The 22011-nt window shown below is 39.5% G+C and overlaps 1 protein-coding gene across 3 annotated transcripts in view; it reads right to left on the bottom strand.

Moving 5' to 3' along the window:
* LOC134346855 (low-density lipoprotein receptor-related protein 1-like) overlaps positions 1-22011 on the bottom strand; it is a 2119020-nt gene that overhangs the window by 657763 nt on the left and 1439246 nt on the right. For all 3 annotated transcript variants that reach the window (XM_063048628.1, XM_063048629.1, XM_063048630.1), the window contains 2 exons: positions 4979-5143; positions 3038-3282 (listed from right to left, as the gene is read on the bottom strand). In XM_063048628.1, coding sequence (XP_062904698.1) covers positions 3038-3282; positions 4979-5143 — 410 coding nt within the window. The remainder of the gene's footprint in view (positions 1-3037; positions 3283-4978; positions 5144-22011) is intronic.

The raw sequence follows: 22011 nt of genomic DNA, 5'->3' as shown, positions 1-22011 counted from the left end.
CGATACTGATCCAAGAAGCATGCAGTGGTGCAGTGGTGGCTGGAACGCACCCAGCACATCTTTAAGAAAAAAGACAAAATAAACAAGCTAGTTAATTAGGTGCCACCTGGCACGTAATCAATTAGCTTGTTTATTTCAGCTTTTTTTTCTTAAAGATGTGCTGGGTGTGTGCCGGCTACTGCTGCACCGCTGCATTCTTCACGGATCGGTATCGGTCCGCGGCCCGGAGGTTGAGGTGGTGGGTCACTAGGGTGTCACCTCATCGTCGTCTGTTTCCATCAGGGCAGGCAGGTCATCTTCTTCTATGTCTGCCTGCCTCGATGTCGAAGGTTGAGGGTCATCGTCTGCTGTGGCTGATGTGGAAGGCTTGAAAAATGACAGTATGTTTGACTGCTTAGCCTCGCGCATTTTTCTATCATACAATTCTTTGCAAGCACTCAAACCATCCTGAAAATATGCCTTAAACCTATGTACCCTTTCAAAATTAAAGTGGTACTTTTCTGCAGTCATTGCAGCAAAAATCTTATCCCTTCCTCTTCCAATTGCATCAGCTCTTCATCTATCAGTTCCTCGTCATGAGATGCCAAAACCTCTTCAACATTATCATCGTCAACTTCCACAAGCCAAACTCACTTTGTCCTTGCTTCGTTCACCATGATCGAAACGCTTAATTATGTCTAGTTTTACGCTAAGTATAACACCCTTACGAACCTTTTAGGCTTTTCTGATACCTTAGAACTCATCTTGCAAACGGATGCTCAAAATAAATCAGCATAAAGCACAGATGCTCACAGGCATATGTTTAACAATGCCAGCTAGAATGCCATTCCAGGGGAGGAGCGTAGCTGCTTGGACGCGCGCCGCCTTTTTTGCGCGGTCTTTTTTCGTAACAGTGAAAACACCTTCTGTTAGCAAAAACAGGTAACTAATGTAGGTCTTTCCTAACAGTGAGGTGTCATAAAATGAACGTTCAAAAAGCGGGGGACACCTGTATCGGTTTATTGATGATTACAGAATCGCTCTCTGGTCTTTCCCACTCCCTCCCCTCTCCCTTCCCCATTTCCCAACCATGATCCCTCTCTTCCTGCCCCCCTTCCCATTCTTCATCCACAATAGAATGCCATCTCATCACTCACATATGTCACGAAATTTGTTTTTCTCATGGCAGCTAAATAATGCAATACGTAAAATTACTACAGGACTGCTCAAGGTTTCCAGCATCTGCAGAATCTCTTGTGTTTAAGATTTAATTAACAGACTCTTTCTTAGTATCAGTAAAAGCTCTGTCAACTGTGTAATTATAATCTGCTGAAGTAGTGCTGTTGAAGAAAATTAACTATTTTGGCTCAGTGCAAAATATTTTAGACTGAATGCAAACATCCACTTGGCATAGAAGCTGCAGAACAAAAGCAGCAGATACACTTGACGATATTTATCTGTGCTTCATCATTTATCTCCATGGGTATTTCAGTGTATCTTTAAAGGGCAAGAACAGTGAAATATGATGAATAAAAACTATTGATTTTGTACAAATAATTTTCAATCACAAACTGAATTTTGAGCTAACATTGATGTGCAGCCATTATCATGTTGCATGTTCAGCACAAATGATCAAAGGAAAATTTTGTAGCAGAATTTTAGTGCTATCTTGTAAGAAAGTCTGTATGGAACAATGCAGTTGTGGGCAGTTGTAATGCTGCATAATTCAAAAACAGCTTCATAAATAATGATACTATTCTAAATAAGTACCAAGACAAAAACTAAGTACCATTTGAAATACAAGTTTGCAGACTACTATTAAAGCACTTCTGTTTTTGCATTGGAGAAGGGAAGTCTTACCTTTATTTCTATTAAAGTTTATATGGTTATTTCTGTGATGTTTTCATAACATTGAACTTAGAGCACTACAGTACAGTACAGGAATTAGACTTACGATGTTGTGCTGATTTTTTTAACCTACTCTACAATCAGTCTAACTCCTTCCTCTGACATAGCCTTCCATTTTATTTTTTATCATACATGTGCCTAGCTAAGAGTTTCTTAAATGCCTAATGTATCTGGCTCCACCAACATCCTTCTCTGTGTAAATAACTTACTTCTAACATCTCCCCTATACTTTCTTCCAATCACCTTAAAATGTTACCCCCGGTATTAGCCTTTTTTGCCCTGGATAAAATCAAGGGGAAACAGACAACATTGACTCATACAATTAATCTTTCAGACAGTTTTGAGGCTGATCTTAGGCCAAGAAGTTGAAATAAATCTTGTATTGAAAATTGAACCAGTTCTCCTGCTATTTATATGTAAATATAGCCACCTAAATCAAGAGCTAAACTGTTAAAGACTCAACATTTTGGTATCACTTGGTTTGAAATTTTAACACTTCCAATTTAAACAGACTTGTATTAACTACAGGCTAAATACTTCCAATCAGGCATATGTTCATGGACCTTGAATACCAGAATCAAAAGTGTTATGTTCTGTGCTGTTTTGTTGATATGGCAACTGTCTTTTTCTACATCATGATTACTTTAATAGCAACCAGGCTGATTGTTAACTGTACAGTCAGTCCACACTGTTGCTTAAAGTCTTTGTGGGCAACTTCTTTTTAATGTCATTTCTCTTTTAATGACTCTAGTAGTGTATTTTCACTTGGAAGAATACCAAAGGACCACTCAGCCTGCCATAAGTTCTTTTTTTTACCCCCTTTACTTCCAGCTTTTGCTAATTTGCAATTACTTTGGGACCTGCAGTAATAAAACTGTTGCATTAATTCAGTTACAATAGGATTTGTCAGAGACAAAATCAATGTTATTGATAAGATGCCCTGATATTAAAGAATATCCTTAGAATCTCACAGTTAAGCTGAAGCTATTTAACATTTTCATAATTTATTGCCTTGCAGTTGAGGTGAATCAAATTTAACTACATCTTGCTATCCAATAGCTACAAGAGCAATTATAAATGCTGTTGATATATTTTAAAAAGTTACTTTGCTTTTTGGTCATCATCTATATAAGTTAAGCAATCCATCTACCTGGTGGTTGCCTGGTCTGATGGTAAATCTGAAGGTCATAGGGACGAGCGCTGGTTCTCTGTACCACGGTGACATTTTGGCCAGTCCACTTGTTGGCTTTCAGTAGGGTGTTAGTCTTCCAATCAGTCCAGTAAACGTCACCTCCATACAATGTCACAGCAAAAGGATGAGAAAGGTATTCATGGTCACGCAAGACTTCTATTAATTCACTTCCATCATATAAGGCTGAATAAATAGCATCAGACCTAGAACAAGGACGATGAGATATGAATGAACAAATAGCATTTTGAAAATAATTTCCAGACCACTGGCTTGCCAAAGTATGTGATTTTTATTTTTCCCAACACTCTTGCCCCTCTTCAGGTTGGTGACTTACTTAAGCTAATTTATTACAGGATAAAATCTCAGAAATAGAGTGGAGCAAGCCCATGAGATTTGGAAATATGTTTGCAAATTGCAAAATCAGTATGCTGAAGCACAAAGAGCTAGTGAGGAGTTGGAACACATGAATAGTGTGAGTGTGGAGCTACTTACAGCTGAGAATGTGTGCTGGGATGCTATGATTAAGTTCTGGAAGGTTAGAGTAGGGAGAGCTTTTTGGAGAGTCATAGAAAATTATAGGATTATGAAACTGAAGAATTCCATTATCATTGAAAAGAAACATTCACCAGAATACGAGGAATCCACTATTTCAGCCAAGGTGACAGCCCAGTGGAACCTCCCAGAATTCAAATCTTTTAGGTGGCATTAAGAAACCCTGATCTATTCTTTAGAAGCTGCAATATCACAAGATATTTTGTGCATGGAATTATTTCAGTGGGGAACACTTCTTGCAAAAAGAGTTGTTGGAATATATGAAAAGACAAAGAATGAAATCCAAAGTGTGGGGTTAATTTCCATTTATTTTGCAATTAAACATGTTCAAACCATTTCTTGTTGCAGATCAACAAGAAAAACTATGCTTCTATATTTAATGGAATTTTAAAAATGTTCTTCAAAAGAAGTCAAAGCAATTGTTGGGATGTACAAACATTTAAGGAAAAAAATAATAATTGCATCTATATATCAAATGTGAAGGTAGTAGTGGAGGGGAGTTTTTCAGATTGAAGTGCTGTGCTTAGTGATGTGCCACACAGATTGGTGCTGGATCCCCTGTTGTTTGTCATATATATTCATGCAGTTGGCATGATAAATACATTTGCAAATGACACCAAAATTGGTAGTAAAGTGGACAGAGAAGAATGTTATCTAATGTTATCAGGATCTAGCTCAGTTGGGAATGTGATCAAAGGAATGGCAGATAGAGACAGTAGACAGGGTGGTAAGGAAGTCACAAGACACATCATCAGTCAGGGCATTGATTACCGGAGTTGGGATGTCATGTTACAATTGTACAAGACCTTGATGACACTGTATTTGGAGGATTATGTGCAATTCTGCTAAAGAAGTGATTTAGTGGGAGAGGGTGAGGATCTTGTCAGCACTGGACAGCCTGAGTTGTAAGCAGAGACAAGTGAATGTTTAGATGTTTATAATATTTTGATGGACCTCAAAAAGGTGGATGGTCACAGCCATTTCTTCCCTCAGGAGTCAAAACTAGGAGAGTGTAGGTTTAAAGTTTGAGGTAACAGGGGAAAGATTTAATAGGGATCTGAGGGGCGAGTTTTTTTCACCCAGAAGTTGGTGGGTATTTGGAATGAGTTTGTAAAGGAACCAGTAGAGGCAAGTATATTGCAATTCTTAAAAAAGCATTTAAACATGAATCGGAAGCCTTTACAGGGATATGTGCCTAACACAGGCAAAGGGACTAGCTCAGGTCAGCTCCTTAGTCAGCATAAACAAGTTTGGATAAGGGCCTGTTTTTGTGCTGCTCAAATATGTAACTCCATGGCTCTATATCTCAGAATTAAGTTCAAAATATTTTAAAGATCAAAGTCATACATAGCATCAATCCAGATGATTCTGTTCTCAAGATAATCCACTGTCAACCCATTAAGCCATCCGCCAGTCCCCAAAGCTTCGTAAATGGCTTTCCTTCCTGCTCCGCTCATGGAAGCCGCCTCAATTCGTGGAAAGCTAGAATCCCAGTCAGTCCAAAACAGGATTCTAACAAAAAAAGGTAAAATTTTTCACAATTCAGTATATGTGCTTTCAATTTTTGTAAATCATGTAATTTCTCATTTACTAATGCTTAAAATGACTTAAAACAATACCTTACTATCTACCTGCAGTGCACTTTCTCTGTAACGCTTTATTCTGTACACTGTTACCGTGTTACCTCGTACTACCTCAAAGCACTGTTGTAATGAATCTGTATTAAAGGGTGGCAGGCCAAGTTTTTTGAAGTTCAAAGTAAACTTATTATCAAAGTATTTAAATGTCACCATGGCATTCACCTTCTTGCAGGCATTCAAAGTAGAACATGGAAGTACAATAGAATCTATGAAAACCATGCACAAAGACAGATAAACAACCAGCATGCTAAAGAAGACTATCTGTGTAAATAAAGTAAGTAAATAACAGCAACAACATGAGTTGTAGAGTCCTTGAAAGTGACTCCATAGGTTGTGGAATTAGTTGAGTGTGAAGTTATCCACACTGGCTTAGGAGCCTGATGGTTGAAGGTGGTAACTGCTTCTGAAACTTGTGGTTCTTCTGGTAAGATAGTGGCATGGTTGGATACAGTGGTTTCACTGGGTGCAAACATAGGTGTAAATATCTGAATGGTGGCCTGAATGGTGGGGATCCTTGATGATGGATGCTGCCTTCTTGTGGCAGTGTTCCTTTGAGATGTGCTCAATGTTGAGGAGGGCTTTTCCTGGGATGGACTGGGCCGTATCCACCACATTTTGTGAACTTTTTCCATTCTTAGGCATCGGTGTTTCCATACCAGGCCATGATGAAATCAGTCAAGATGCTCTCCACTGTGCATATGTAGACGTATTCCAAAGTTTTAGATGACATGCCAAATTTATGCAAACTTCTAAGAAGGCAGAGGTGCTGCTGCACCCTCTTTGAAGTGATACTTATATGATTGACCAGGACAGATTCTCTGATATGAGAATGCTCAAGAATTCAAAGTTATGAGCCCTTTCCACAAGTGATGCCCTATTGTGGACTGGCTCGTGGACCTCTGCTTTCTTCGTCCTGTAGTCAATAATCAGCTCTTTCATTTTGTTGACATTGAGTAAGAGGTTGTTGCTGTGGTACTGTTTAACCAGATTTTCAGTCTCTCACCTATAAGTCAATTTGTCACCACCTTTGATTCAGCCAACAAAAAATGGTGTTGTCAGCAAACTTAAATATGCATTGCAGCTGTACTTAGCCTCACAGTCAGAAGTATAAAATGAGTAAAGCGTTATACTCGCTCTGCAGTGAGTTCTTCACTGTAACTTGGGACAAATAATAATAAACCAATTTACGCTTATATTGAGGCTGATAATAGAACCATTCAAATTGCTATGGTTAAATTAAAGCAGATCAGTCTTAGATGCATGTGGTATCCTTAATTATTCAACAATATGATTTCCATATTTTAAAATTGTTGCTTTCTAGTTAATGAGGTAAAGTTATATAAATCAAATGTGTTAATTACTGCATGGTATAACTTTTTATGTGTCACACATTGAAATTTTTATCTGAAAACGCATCCCAAATTGAGAGTAGATACAATGTCTGTTTCTGATAATCCATACATCAGCACAGGCATTATTGTGCAAGTGAAATGAAGTCTGCTGAGAGTCTCAACAACAGGTGCAGGTGTTAACTAGAGAATTAATGTAAAGGACCCCTTCCAACTTGATCCCCTGGCAGGCACTCCAACAGTGAAGAATCTGTAAGGATGATTTCATTTTCCTTCAGACAAGTTACTATCATATGCTTATGTCTAGTTTCACTGTTTCCATACACCTCACCCAGACCATTCTTCTCAGGTTCTATCTTCCACGGCTCCTCTACTTTTGCCCTGGCTATAAGCCACCGGTTTTTACTCTGCTCCTTCAGTTTTTTCCCCCAACCATTTTTATTCTCCTTCCCTGCCATTCTCACCCATCCTTGCCTAGTCATCTCCCCCTTCTCTGTAACCTACTTTACACTTGTCAGACCCACAATCGTCTCCTTTCCAACTTGACACAGCAGCAGGTTTCACAGTTTTTATCCCAGTCTTCCTCACAGCTTGCTATTCTCTTTCTCCTGAATAACCCCTCCAACCAGCTGCCCTACACACCATGGCTCCACCTGTCACAGGTCAGCAGAAAGTGGAGAAATAGTCTATGCGTAAGTCCAAGATTTTACAGTTCTCCCTATGCGATATTTTGGGTGCTGAGTATGCACAAAAGATCTTCGCTGAACTTCAGCTCTCCAGTAGAGCAATTAAAAAACATGAAAAATCTCTCAGCTGCAATGCTCTTAACTGACATTTTTCTTTCAGGTAAAAAATAGGGAAGCAATATTTGATATTCCTCTGTATTAATGGTTTATTGCTGCTCTTCCTTGTAGAATTAAGCAATTTCTTCTACATTTTGCCAGCAATTTTGACAAAAGAAAAACTATATTCTGCAATAAAGGAGGAAAATAAAGACAGATGATGTCAACATTTATGAATTTCAAGTTTTATAATTGCTGTTATATATCTGCTATGTGATGAAATAAAAATCTGCCTGTTTGGGAAGATCAATTGATTGATTGTTGATAGAGAGCTATATTGCTTCTTTTTGATTTTAGGGATGTTCTACAAGGATTTGTTATTTCACTTATTATTTCCAATATTGTTTTAAGATCACAAAGAAGCCTTTTTAATAAACTCCTAATACTTTCAAACAGTATTCGCCAACATTAGCCAATCTCACAGGTACAAATAGTGCTGTGCAGAAGGAGATTTCTCTCAGTGAGGGAGAAAAGAGTAAATGCATTGCTTCTACACAACTTGTCGCCAGTTGCCAAGCAACAATGACAGAGCCCTGCAAACCATTTACTTCATTAAACCCTTAGCTATAAGATAATGCCTGGCACATTGCAGACCAAAACTGAATAATGCATTACTGACAATTTTTAAAAGTGCACTGAAATGTTCCCAAATTTATTTTGACAGGTCTAGAGAAGTGATCTCTATCTGAATGATTGCTTATTGCATTCTGTAGATGATAACTGACTTTGACATTGTCTCATCATCTGATAGAAATCTTCATTGTTTAATTTAGTATTTATCAGGATGCAGAATTTTAAACTTTGTGAGGAGAAGTGGTAAAACACACACCTGATCAATTAATCAAGGCATGTGCTTAGTTCTGAATAATTAACTGAACATTAAATCTCAGCTGAATTACTTCGTTCTTGTGTTGCAGCCAATAAACGAATGAGCTAGTTTATAATGCTAACATGTTGCTTTTAATGTCTAAAGATAAGAAATATGAAATATAAGCATATGAATTAAGAGGAAAATTAAATCGTCTGGCCTTTTAAACCTGCTCTTCCACTTAATAAACTCATGGTTCATCTCAGAATCAGAATCACAATCAGGTTTATTATCACTGACATATGTCGTGATTTTTATTTTATGTGACAGTGGTACAAACCACAGTAACCTTTCTCTTTGCTTATAAAATTCTTTCCCCTTCCATAATCTATTCTGTTTCAGCTTCCGTCAAGATGGCTTCAAAGATGCATAACACTCAGAGGAAAAAAATTGTATTATATCTGCCTTAAATCAGTGCTCCTTATTCTAAATTGTTACCCCCTAGTTCTAAGTTCTCCTATGCAAAAACATCTTCTCCACGTGCACTATGTTAAGACTCTCACAATCTTATTTCAATCAAACTACTGTTCTGAATTTCAACAGATACAAGCTAAGGTTTTGCTCTGAGGACAGCTTGCTGATGTCATGTACATGTTAGTCTAGTTCTTCCAACATATTTAAAACTTTATTTAAATAGAAAAACCTATCCTATGCAAGCAGTCAATACTGTCCTGCTTAATTGAAGAAAACCTCACTATTCTTGTGTACTGGTCTTCTGATTTGGATCAGCATTCTGGCATCAGAAGTATATTTAACTGCATTCATTACTTTTCCATTCCCCTTGTCTCTCAAAAAGACTTCCAGTATTTTCATAGATAGCATGTAGTGGTATCACACATTTTTTCCTTTATTTCAGCCTCCGTGGACAATACTCGGTTAGCTCTTTGCCCGCTTAACTTAGTTGTATTCTTTTGTCGACCCATTATGTCCACACCACAACTTAATTCCAAATACATCTGTGTATAATCAACAATTGAACAACCATATTTTGGAGCCTCTAATCAGTACATTGACATGAATTGTTAAACATTAAGGATCCAGTGCTGATCTTTGTTACATGCCATTCATTATACTATGGCAACCAGAAGAAGATACATTTATGTCTACACTGTTTCCTATTGGCCGCCCATAGTCGATTCAAGCTAAAACATTACCTCTTACACTACAATCTTTTATTCTCTGTGGTAATCATTAGCACAGCTATCTTATCAAATGCCTTATAGAAATCAACCAGTTGCGACCAAGCCCAGTGTTCACTACTAGAAAGCATCATTAAATTGGGCAAATGTAAATTTGATTCCAAAATAGTGTTGACTTTTCTTAATTATATTCTTCACTTTCTATAACTTACTCGATTTCTGTAGAGTTCTGTTGGAATCCTTTGAGGAAATAATGGGCAGGATAAATAAAGGAGAGCCAGTGGACATTATTTACTTGGATTTTCAGAAGGCCTTTGACAAGGTGCCGCACATGAAGATGCTTCAGAAGATAAGAGCCCATGGTATTACAAGAAAGATACTGGCATGGATAGAAGATTTGCTGACGGGCAGAAAGCAGTGTAGGAATAAAGGTGGGATGTTTTTCTAGTTGGCTGCCAGTGATTAGTAATGTTCTGCAGGAATCAGTTTCTTTTCATTTTATATGTCAGTGCTCTGAATGAGAGATCTGCTAGCTTAATGGCCAAGACTGCAAACAATATAAATATAGATGGAGGGGCAGGCAGTGTTGAGGAAGCAAGGAGTTTGCAGTAGGATTTGCACAGTAGGGAAAATAGGCAGTGAATTGGCAGATGGGATACAGCGTAACAAAGTGTATGATGTGCACTTTGGTTGAAGATATAAAGATGTAAACTATTTTCTAAATGGGGAGCAAATTCACAAATCAGAATTGCAAAGGAACTTGGGTACCCTAGTGCAAGATTCCCTGAAGGTTAACTTACAGATTGTGTCAGTAGTAAGGAAGTCCAATGCAATGTTAGTATGCTTTTTGAGAATAACAATAACAATAGCAATATTAATAATATTAATATCTGCCCTTACTCACTCTTCCTTCAGTTAGTCCTGACGAAGGGTCTCGGCCTGAAACGTCGACTGCACCTCTTCCTACAGATGCTGCCTGGCCTGCTGCATTCACCAGCAACTTTGATGTGTGTTGCTTAATAATATTAACTTTATTTATCTAGCACTTTCAGACAAATGATGTAGTTCAAAATGCTTTACAATGGGATAAAAGTAAAAACATGAAAATAAATATGAAACTAAAAGATAAAATAATGTTAGTTAAAAGCACTGTTAAGTAAATAAGTTTTGATTTGGCAACTGTCAACTGAATCTGCATCCCTTAAGGTTTTAGGTATTAAATTCCACAGTTTAGGAGCATAGTTAAAAAATGGTGACCTGACATTAATCTTTCGAGGAAAATAGTTTAAATTTAAGAAACTGGTGGAAGAAGACCTGAGCGTGAGCGGGAGTCTACTACAAAAATGATTCTGTGATGTACTCCAGTCTCAGACCATTAAGAGCTTTAAAAGCAAATAGAAAAAAACTTTAAAAGCAATTCTAAAGGATACGGGAAGCCAATGCTAAGTAACTAGTATGGGAATGATATGCTCCCTCGTCCTGGATCGTGTTAGCAGAAGTGTTCTGCATGAGTTGAAATTTGTCAATAGACTCCCTTGGAAGGCCAGTAAAAAGTGCATTCCAATAATCTAGTCTATTCAATATAAGCAAGTGAAATAGCTTTCAGCATCATTACATGATCGAAATAAACACATCTTTGCAATCTTTCTTAAGTGTAGAAATGCTGTTCTGATCACTTTATTTATGTGGCATTTAAAATTCAAATCTTAATCAAGGATAACACCCAGGCTAGTTAGTTCTGAGGTTGCAAAGGGAGCCATGTTCCCAAGTTAATCAAGAAATTTATCTCTTTTGGCATTGAGACCAACCAAAGTATTTCAGTTTTATCTTCATTTGTTTTTAGGAAGTTATTTATCATCTATTTGTTTATGGCAGGTATACCAGAAATCAGAGAAGATAGGGTGTTATCATCATCAGGCTCAACTGTCATCTGTATAACTGTGGGAATCAAGTTTATGCCCTCTGATGATGACGTGCATGTATGTATAAGCAGAAGAGTCAGGGTCAAAGACAACTTCCCTGAGCAACAGCAAAAGGTACATTGTATCTCTTAGGAAACAGATCTCTAAGACAAACGAAAACATTTTTCTAAGATATATGAACAAAACTAATTAAGGGCACTACCAGAGAGGCCAACCCAGTTCTCAAGGTAATCTAGGAGAATGTTGTGGTCAAGTGTGTCAAAGATATATCATATCTAGAGGATTTAGAACTAAGACCTTGTTGGCATCAGTTCTGAATCTAAGGTCGCTGACAATTTTGGTAATAGCTGTCTCTGGTTTGCTCTAAAACCTGATGAAATTCATCTAGAATATTGTTCTAATTCAGAAAGTTGATGAGTGGGTTGAAAATGACCCAGCAAAGGAAGATTTGATGTAGGCCTATAGTTAGCTAGCACCTCACTATCAAAGTTTGGTAGCTGCAGTTTTGAAGGCATCTGTAAAAAATCCAGTTTCCATGGATGTGTTAGGAATCTTCATAACAGAATTGAAAACACTGTTAAAAGAATCTTTAAAAAGTGTGGTAGGGACAGAGTCAAGACAGCAATTAGATGGTTTACTGCTTGTTGCAATCTTATAGAGTTTTCAATCTGAAATACTTCTACGTTTTCACATGTTTGTCATCTTTTTACGAGGTTTTGTCTAGAGGTTACTGGTATCTGTAGCTATTCTCTCATTAACGGAAGTAATTTTCTTGATAAAAAACATTGCAAATTCCTCACATTTTGTGGCAGATGCTTGGCTGAGGACACTATAGGTTTGGCGGGATTCAACAGTCAGTTTATAATTGCAAAAAAAATTCTCTGCAAAAAATCTTGGAAAAATGGGCTCTTCTTGCAGAATGTATAGCAGTATTTAAGGAGGCTAGTTTTTTTCTTGAAAATATTACAGTGGATTTCTAATCCAATTTTCCTCCATTTTCTCTCAGCTAGTCTGCATGATCTCTTGAGTTTGTGAACAGAAATGTTTAACCATGGTGATCTTTGACTATGTGGCTAGAATATAAAAACCAGAATGTTATGCTAAGACTTTATAAAGCATTGGGCTGACCTCACTTGGAGGATTGTATGCAGTTTTGTGAACAATGTCAAAGAAAAGATGTGCTGGGATTGGAGAGTGCCCAGAGCACGTTTGCGAGAATGATCCCGAGAGTGAAAAGTTTAACATATGAGGAGCATCTGATGGCTCTGGGCCTATACTCACTGAAATTTTGAAGAATGTGGGGGATCTCATTGAAGCGTATGGAATATTAAAAGGCCCAGATAGAGTGGATGTGAAGAAGGTGCTTCCATTAGCGGGAGAATATAGGACCAATTGACACAGCCTCAGAATAGAAGGATGTCCATTTAGAACAGAGATGAGAATAAATTTCTGTAACCAGAAAATGGTGAATCCGGTGGAATTCATTGCCTAAGACAGCTGCGAAGCCAAGTCATTGGGACTAATTAAAGTGCGTTCTTAATGAGCAAGGGTGCATAAAGTTATGGGAAGAAGGCAGAAGAATGATGTTGATAGGAGAAATATATCAGAGAAGGTCAAACGGTGAGTAGTATTAATGGGGTGAATGACCTAATTCTGCTCCTATGTCTTACAGTCTTATGGTCTTATGCTAACAAGATTTGGCTTTGGATATTTTGGGGGGCTGACATAAAACTGGTAAATTAACTTATTTTTGCATGCACTGAGGTACAGTAAATAACCATACCTTTCATACAGATTATTTCAGCATGTCAGTGGATTGAAGTAGCACAAGGGAGAACAATAACACAATGCAGAATAAAGTGTTACCGTTAAAGAGAAAGGCAGTGAGGGTAGACAAGAAGATGAAAAACCAAAACAAGGTATGTTGAAGATAACTACAAAACAAGTGCAGCTAGAGATTGGTAGGTATGAAGTCTTGGGCATCACTGAGTCATGGCTGAAAAAAGATCATTGTTGGGAGCCTAACATCCAAGGATCCACATTATATTAGAAGGACAGGCAGGTAAGTAGAAGGGGTGGGGTGGCTCTGTTGGTAAAAAACGAAATCAAATCTTTGGAAAGAAGTGACATAGGATTAAAAGATGTAGAATCTTTATGTGTAGAGTTCAGAAAATACAAGAGTAAAAAGACCCTGATGAGAGTTATATAAAGGCCTCTGAACAATAATAAGGATGTGGGCTACAAATTACAATGGGAGACAGAAAACACATGTCATAAGAGCAATGTTACAATAGTCACGGCGGATTTCAGTATGTAGATAGACTGGGAAAATTAGGTTGGTGCTAGATCTTAAAAGGGAGAATTTGCAGAGTGCCAACAAGATGGTTCTTTAGAGTAGCTTGTGGTTGAGCCCACCAGATGAAAGGCTTTTCCGGATTGGGTGTTGTGTAATGGACTGGATTTAATTAGGGAGCTTAAAGTAAAGGAATCCATAGGAGAGAGAGATCATAATTTGAAAGACCTCATCCTGCAATTTAGTCATAGTCATAGTCATACTTTATTGATGTCGGGGGAAATTGGTTTCCATTACAGTTGCACCATAAATAATAAATACTAATAAAACCATAAATAGTTAAATAGTAATATGTAAATTATGCCAGTAAGTTATGAAATAAGTCCAGGACCAGCCTATTGGCTCAGGGTGTCTGACCCTCCAAGGGAGGAGTTGTTAAGTTTGATGGCCACAAGCAGGAATGACTTCCTATGACGCTCTGTGTTGCATCTCGGTGGAATGAGTCTCTGGCTGAATGTACTCCTGTGCCCACCCAGTACATTATGTAGTGGATGGGAGACATTGACCAAGATGGCATGCAACTTAGACAGCATCCTCTTTTCAGACACCACGGTCAGAGAGTCCAGTTCCATCCCCACAACATCACTGGCCTTACGAATGAGTTTGTTGATTCTGTTGGCGTCTGCTACCCTCAGCTTGCTGCCCCAGCACACAACAGCAAACATGATAGCACGAGCCACCACAGACTCGTAGAACATCCTCAGCATCGTCCGGCAGATGTTAAAGGACCTCACTCTCCTCAGGAAATAGAGACGGCTCTGACCCTTCTTGTAGACAGCCTCAGTGTTCTCTGACCAGTCCAGTTTATTGTCAATACGTATCCCCAGGTATCTGTAATCCTCCACCATGTCCACACTGACCCCCTGGATGGAAATAGGGGTCACCGGTAGGGAGAAGCTAAAGTCAGATGTATCGGTATGACAGTGGAGTAAAGGGAATTGCAGAGGCGTGAGAGAGGAGCTGGCCAAGGTTGATTGGAAGATGACACTAGTATAGATGACGGCAGAACAGCAATGGGCTGGAGTTTTTGGGAGCAACTCAGAAGGCTCAGGGTAGATACATACCAAAGATGAGGAAGTACTCTAAAGGCAGGAAGATGCAACTGTAGCTGACAGGAAAAGTTTAAAACTATGTAAAAGCAAAAAAGAGGGCATATAATAGAGCAAAAATTAGTGGGAAGTTAGAGGATTGGGAAGCTTTTAAAAACCAACAGAAGGCAATTTAAAAAGCCACAGGAGGGATAAAATTGAAATAGGAAGGTAAAATAACCAAAAATATCGAAGAGGATGCAAAAAGTTATTTCAAGCTATAAAGAGTAAAAGAGAGGTGAAAGTAGATTTCAGACCACTGGAAAATGACACTGGAGAAGTAGTAATGAGGGACAAGGGCATGGCGAACAAGTAAATAAATATTTTGCATAGTCTTCACTGTGGAAGACACTAGCAGTATGCAGGAAGTTTGAGTGTGTCGGGGGCAAACATGAGTGCAATTGTTATTATGAGGGAGGGGAAGTTGAAAGGTCTGAAGTTGGATAAGCCACCCGGATCAAATGGAGATCACCCTAGAGTTCTGAAAGTGGTGACTGGGGAGATTGTGCAGGCATTGTTAATGATCTTTCAAGAATCACTAGATTCTGCCATGGTTCCGGAGGACTAGAAAAGCGCAAATGCCTCTCCACTGTTCAAGAAGGGAGGGTGGCAGAGGAAGAAGATTATAGGCAAATTAGCCTAACTTCAGTGGTTGAGACGATGTTGGAGTTCATTATTAAGGATGAGGTCTCAGGGTACTGGGAGGCACATGATGAAATAGACCATAGTCAGCATGGTTTCTTTAAGGGAGAATTGTGCCTGACAAATGTTTTGGGATTCTTTGAGGAAATAATAGGCAGGATAGACAAAGCAGAATCAGTGGATATTGTGTGCTTTGATTTTCAGCAGACCTTTTGCATGATGCTGCATGTGAGGTTGCATAACAAGGTGTTACAGGAAAGTTTCCAGCATGGATAGAGCATTGGCTAGTTGGCAGGAAGCAAAGCATGGAAATAAAGGGAGTCTTTTCTGGTTGGCTGCTGGTGACAAGTGGTGTTCCACAGGGGTCAATGTTGAGACAGCTTCTTTTTATCTTGAATGTCAATAACTTGGATGATGGAATTGAAGGTTTTGTGCCCAAGTTTGCAGATGATACAAAGAAAGGTAGAGAGGCAGGTAGTGTTGGGAAGGCAGGGAGGCTACAGAATGACTTAGACCAATTAGGAGAATGGGCAAAGAAGTGGCAGATGAAATATAGTATTGGAAAGTGTATGGTCATGCACTGTGGGAAAAGGAAGAAGAACATGGGCTATTTTCTAAATGGCAGAAAATTCAAACATCTGATGAGCAAAGGGATTTGGGAGTCCTTGTGCAGGATTCTTGAAAGGATAATGTCTATATTGAGTCAGTAGTGAGGATGGTAAATGAAATTTTACCATTCATATCTAGAGGACTAGAATATAAAAGCAAGGATGTAATGCTGAGGATTTAGAAGGCACTGCTGAGGACTTATGTGGAGTTTGTGAGTAGTTTTGGGCCCCTTATCTAAGAAAGGATATGCTGGCATTGGAGAGGGTTCAGAGGAGGTTCACAAGAATGATTCCAGGATTGAAAGGGTTACCATATGAGGAGCATTTGATGGTTCTGGGGACTGTACCTGCTGGAATTTAGACGGGGGTGGGGGTGATCTTATTCAAACATATCAAATGTTGAAAAACCTAGGTAGAGTGGATGTGGAGAGGATGTTTCCTATTGTGGGTGAGTTTAGGACCAGAGGACCCAAACTCTGAATAGAGGGATGTCAATTTAGAACTGAGTTAAGGAGGAATTTCTTTTTTCAGAGAGTGGTAAATCTGTGGAATTCGTTGCCACAGGCAGCAATGGAGGCCAGGTCATTGGGTGTATTTTTTTTCTTTTGGCATGTGCATGCATGTGCGTCCATGCATGTGCGATGTTGGCGGGACGGTCTTTTTCATGCCTTTACAAGGCACAGAGTGAGAGAGAGAGACTGTGCGGTGCGCCACTCCTCACACAGACATTCTGCAGTATTTTTCCCTAGCTCCCTTTAGGGCTTTACTGTTTGGAGAAAAGGAGGATGAGAGGAGACATGATAGAGGTGTACAAGATAATAAGAGAAATAGATAGAGTGGATAGCCAGCGCCTCTTCCCCAGGGCACCACTGCTCAATAAAAGGGGACATGGCTTTAAGGTAAAGGGTGGGAAGTTCAAGGGGGATATTAGAGGAAGGTTTTTTACTCAGAGAGTAGTTGGTGCGTGGAATGCACTGCCTGAGTCAGTGGGGGAGGCAGATACACTAGTGAAGTTTAAGAGACTACTGGACAGGTATATGGAGGAATTTAAGATGGGGGCTTATATGGGAGGCAGGGTTTGAGGGTCGGCACAACATTGTGGGCTGAAGGGCCTGTAATATGCTGTACTATTCTATTTTACGAAGTCGAGTTGCGATCTCGACACTCAACCCGGCACGGATGGAAAACGTACTCAGGAGTGGACCCGGCTCGGTTCAAACCTGGGAACCTCCATTCCAGAGTCCAGTGCTGATGTCATTGCGCCACCAGTCGGCCATCATTGGGTGTACATAAAGTGGAATTTGATAGCTTATTGATAGCTTATTGAAAGGAGAATGAATTGAGTGAGAAAATTGTTCAGCCATGGTAAAATAACAGAGCAGACTTGAAGGGCTGAATGGCCTAATTATGCTTCTATCTTTTATGGTCTCATGGACATATGAGGATGGACCTCCTCATGGACCGTTACTTTGCTGTCGTGAGGGAATCTGTCTATCTCCGTGATGCTGTGAGCTATACCATGTAGAGCTACTCACGATGGACGGGTCATGACAGACAGGTTAGACTAAATATGATCCACTGGAGAAGGAAATGGCAACCCACTCCAGTAATTTGCCAAGAAAACCTTAGGGAAAAATCCATGAGGTCACAAAGAGTTCGGATTTGACTTAACAACTGAAAAACAGCATCATGAGGATGGGCCTGTCACTCAACATCAGCATCACTGTACCACACTGCTCTTTGATGGTACGTACTCATTCAAAGACTCTGGAACACATGAACCACTCCACAGATCTCGGTAGCTATGTCTCAGTGAAGGTAGACATCAACGATAAAACCTACAGTCTCCTTCAATGCTTCAAAATGCCCTATTGTCAATTGAGATAAAAAGTACCTGGAGCCTAAGCTCTCAGTGATCCCACCTCACTTGTATGCTTCCAAACTACCTAAAACAGGCACCTCATGCAGTGGAAAGATAACAGCAATATTAGAACATGGAATTGAACAGCACAGGAACAGCAAAGGAAACAAGTAAATTCGTAATCAAATGGCGAATTAAACCTACACCTTCTGCCTACACAATGTCCATATTGTTCTATTTTCCTTATATTCATCTGCCTATTTGAGATCTTTTAAATTTTTCGAACATAATGTATCAGCCTCTACAACCACCTCAAACAGCACATTCCAGACACTCTGTTAAAAAAAACTTGCTCCTCACATCCCCTTTGAACTTAACCCCTCTCTCCTTAAGTGCATATTGTGCCTGCAAAGCCTTCCAAATTTGCTGGAAAGTTAAGATGATCTATAGTCATACAGAGATACAGCAAGGAATCTTTGTTGTGAACGTCGATAGGATAGTTTAGAAGGTGTATGGCTTGTTGGCCTGCAGTACTCAGATTAATGAGTTCAAGAGCTGCCAGCAAATGTTACAGCTCTATAAGACTCTGGTTAAATCACACCTGATTATGTTCTGTTCAGGTCACCTCAATGTGAAAACATTGGCGAGAGCGCAGATATTTACTAGGATACTGCCTGGAGTAGACAGCATGTCTTATAGGGAAAGATTGAGTGAGCTAGGGCTTTTCTTGTTGAAGTGAAGGAGGACAACCGCATCTGCCCCAACCATCAACCATCCATTTACACTTATTCTAAATCCTAATTTTCTTTCTTTTCTCTACATTCTCATCAAGACCCCAAATTTTATCACTCACACATACAGGGCATCTTAAAGCGGTCACCCATACAAATACAACATCTTAAAGTTGTCAACTAACTAACAAATCTGTGCATCTTTGGGATATTGAAGAAAGCCTAGGTGAAACCCTCCCAAGAGAGAACATGCAAATTCCAAACAGGTACCACTAGAGGTCTGAACCCATGTTTCTGTCACTGTGAAATAGATACTCTGTGATGGATATTCACTTGATTTTTTTTGCTAAGCGTGCTTTCTAAATAGCAGGTGTCATTTGTAAGATCAAAAGCAGATGTAAGTAAACTTCCAACTAACAGTGTGTTTAGTTTCTAATCATAAAATGGACTTCAGTCTTCAGTCCTTAAAATGTAAATAGAAAGCATTGATCAGTTTCAAGCTAAAACATAGCTTTACAAGGCAGCTTTGTTTATCAGAGATGCTCTATCTTTGAGAAGAAAGATGCTAATCACTGCATCTGCTTTACAATTGCTCAGGAATAGAGTATAAAACAATAACTTGTATCAAACAGATAAGGTGTTAAATTGCTTAGTTGAAGGAAGCTTGTAGAACAGATGGATAAAATAATTCAACATATCAATAACTGATGTGCTATAGTTAAGAAGTCCGTGTTCAAGGATGTTAGCTTCACAGCATTAATGGTAGCTAGCTAAGAACTACGTTTTCAAAACATAGGAGGAGAGCGCACCACGTGTGCGCAGCCATCCGGTGAAAAATGATATCATATCAAATAGGGGCCATGGACAATTCTGATTTGATGGAGACAGATGTGAAAGCACAGAGGAACAGCTGGAAAAATTTCTGAAACGCTCGTTCGCTGCTGTCGTTACTGCATCGTCGGGAATCTTTCGGAGGAAAGGCCTCAAAATCCCTGGCTTTGCCTGCTGTTGGCAACCAAGATGGAGGTCGAATTGTTCGGATAGAGATGGCACTCAGTACTTGGTGTCGGAGAGCTGATCACAGCTCGAAGTTTTCGGATAACTCAGAGTCGGATCGTGGTCGGGTATGGCAGGGAGAGTTTTTCTTCCTTTTCCCGTCTGCGTGAGATGTGGGACATTTGAGAGACTTTGAACTTTTACTGTGCTCATGGGCTTCTTCATCAAGTTATGGTATTGTTGCACTGTTGTAACTATATGTTATAATTATGTGGGTTTGTTAGTTTTTTTCAGTCTTGGTCTGTCCTGTGTTTTGTGATACAGGTGTCCCCCGCTTTTCGAATGTTTGCTTTACGAAACCTCACTGTTATGAAAGACCTACATTAGTACCCTGTTCTCGCTAACACAGGGTGTTTTCACTGCTACGAAAAAAATCAGCGTGCAAAAAAATCAGCGCGCGATAAAAGACAGTGCGCGCCCCGAGCAGCCGCTCTCCCCCGGATTCGGAACGGCATTGCTTTAACACGTGCCTGTCAGCAGCTGTTTGCAAGATGAGTTCTGAGGTATTGGAAAAGCCTGAAAGAGCTCGCAAGGTTGTTACACTTAGTGTAAACTAGACATAATTAAGCATTTTGATCGTGGTGAACGAAGTAAGGACAGCGTGAGTTTGGCTTGTGGAAGCTGACGAAGATGATGTTGAAGAGGTTTTGGCATCCCATGACCTAGAACCGATACATGAAGAGCTGATGCAATTGGAAGAGGAAAGGATAACAATCAAAACCGAATGCAGTAGCGAAATGAACGTGAAGCAACTGTGTGAGATTTTCGCTGCAATGATAAAGTACAACTTTAATTTTGAAAGGGTACGTAGGTTTAGGGGATATTTGCAGGATGGTTTGAGTGCTTACAAAGAACTGTATGATAGAAAAATGCGCGAGGCTCAGCAGTCAAGCAAGCCTTCCACATCAGCCACAGCAGATGACGAACTTCGACCTTCGACATCGAGGCAGGCAGTCATAGGAGAAGATGAGCCGCCTGCTCTAATGGAAACAGACGACGATGAGATGACACCCCAGTGTCCCAGCACCCCAACCCCCAGGCCGCGGACAGATACCAATTTGCGGAGAATGCAGTGGTAGCTGGGGGGCACACAGCACATCTTTAAGAAAAAAGCTGAAATAAACATGCTAATTAATTAGGTGCCGCCTGACACGTAAGTGTTGGCCCAGATCAGAGGTGATGCAATCGGCAATCGGCACTGATCTGGGCCGACAATTACGTTTCAGGCAGCACATAATTAATTAGCATGTTTATTTCGATTTTTTTCTTAAAGATGTGCTGTGTTCCTTCCGGCTACCGCTGGACCCCTGGATGCTTCGCTGCAATGTGTCCGTCGGCGGCCTGGAGGGTGGGGGCCACTGCACTACCCAAACTTCGGCGACTCTGTCTAACACACCATCATCAGTGTGCTCTGTGCTGTCTTCCCAATTCCAGTTAGTAATACTACACTGTACATACATTATTTCTACTTTATATAGGCTGTGTATTTTTACGTGTTATTTGGTATGATTTGGCAGCTTCATAGCTTAAAGGTTACTGGAGAGAGTGTTTTTGCCAACAGCGCTTGCGTGAGATTTTTGCTTTGGCGAACAGTGCCGGCAATGATTGTGGAAAAGTATTTCTACTTTATATAGGCTGTGTATTTATCATATTATTCCTGCTTTTACTATATGTTACTGTTATTTTAGGTTTTATGTGTTATTTGGCATGATTTGGTAGGTTATTTTTGGGTCTGCGAACGCTCACAAAATTTTCCCATATAAATAAATGGTAATTTCTTCTTCGCTTTAAGCCAACATTTCGGCTTATGTACCATTTCATAGAAACGCTCTACCTTCGGATGGCGGGTGAAACCTGTATCACACCGGAGGAAATATTGTATCATTTCTTAATGCATGCATTACTAAATGACAATAAAAGAGGACTGCGTGTCTTCATAATCTAAGTGCTTTTCAACTGTTTGTGATAAAAGGATATCTGAGGAAATGTCATGTGCTTGTGAAGTCATCTAAGTAGGGGAAAAATGGTATAAATGTAGAGAGCAGTTCAGGCTTATTAGAAATGGGGTAAAAACATCAAGAAGAAGCCGTGGGAGAAACAATGGGTGACCTCGAATACATTCTTTCAAATTTAGTTTCTGTGACAGACAACCTGTTTGTTTGCAACTTGAGAAAATGTCTGTATAGTTTATAGGAATTTAAGTGAGTTTTAGAAAACTTTTGTCATTTGTGCTTAATGTCTTATGCTTAAGAAATACTTTAGATCTAGGAAATGCTTTGTA

This window comes from Mobula hypostoma, chromosome 5 (genome assembly GCF_963921235.1).
Source record: "Mobula hypostoma chromosome 5, sMobHyp1.1, whole genome shotgun sequence".
Taxonomy (NCBI): Eukaryota; Metazoa; Chordata; class Chondrichthyes; order Myliobatiformes; family Myliobatidae; genus Mobula; species Mobula hypostoma.
The sequence above is the reverse complement of the archived record's forward strand: the minus strand, read 5'-3'. Positions and strand labels throughout refer to the sequence as shown.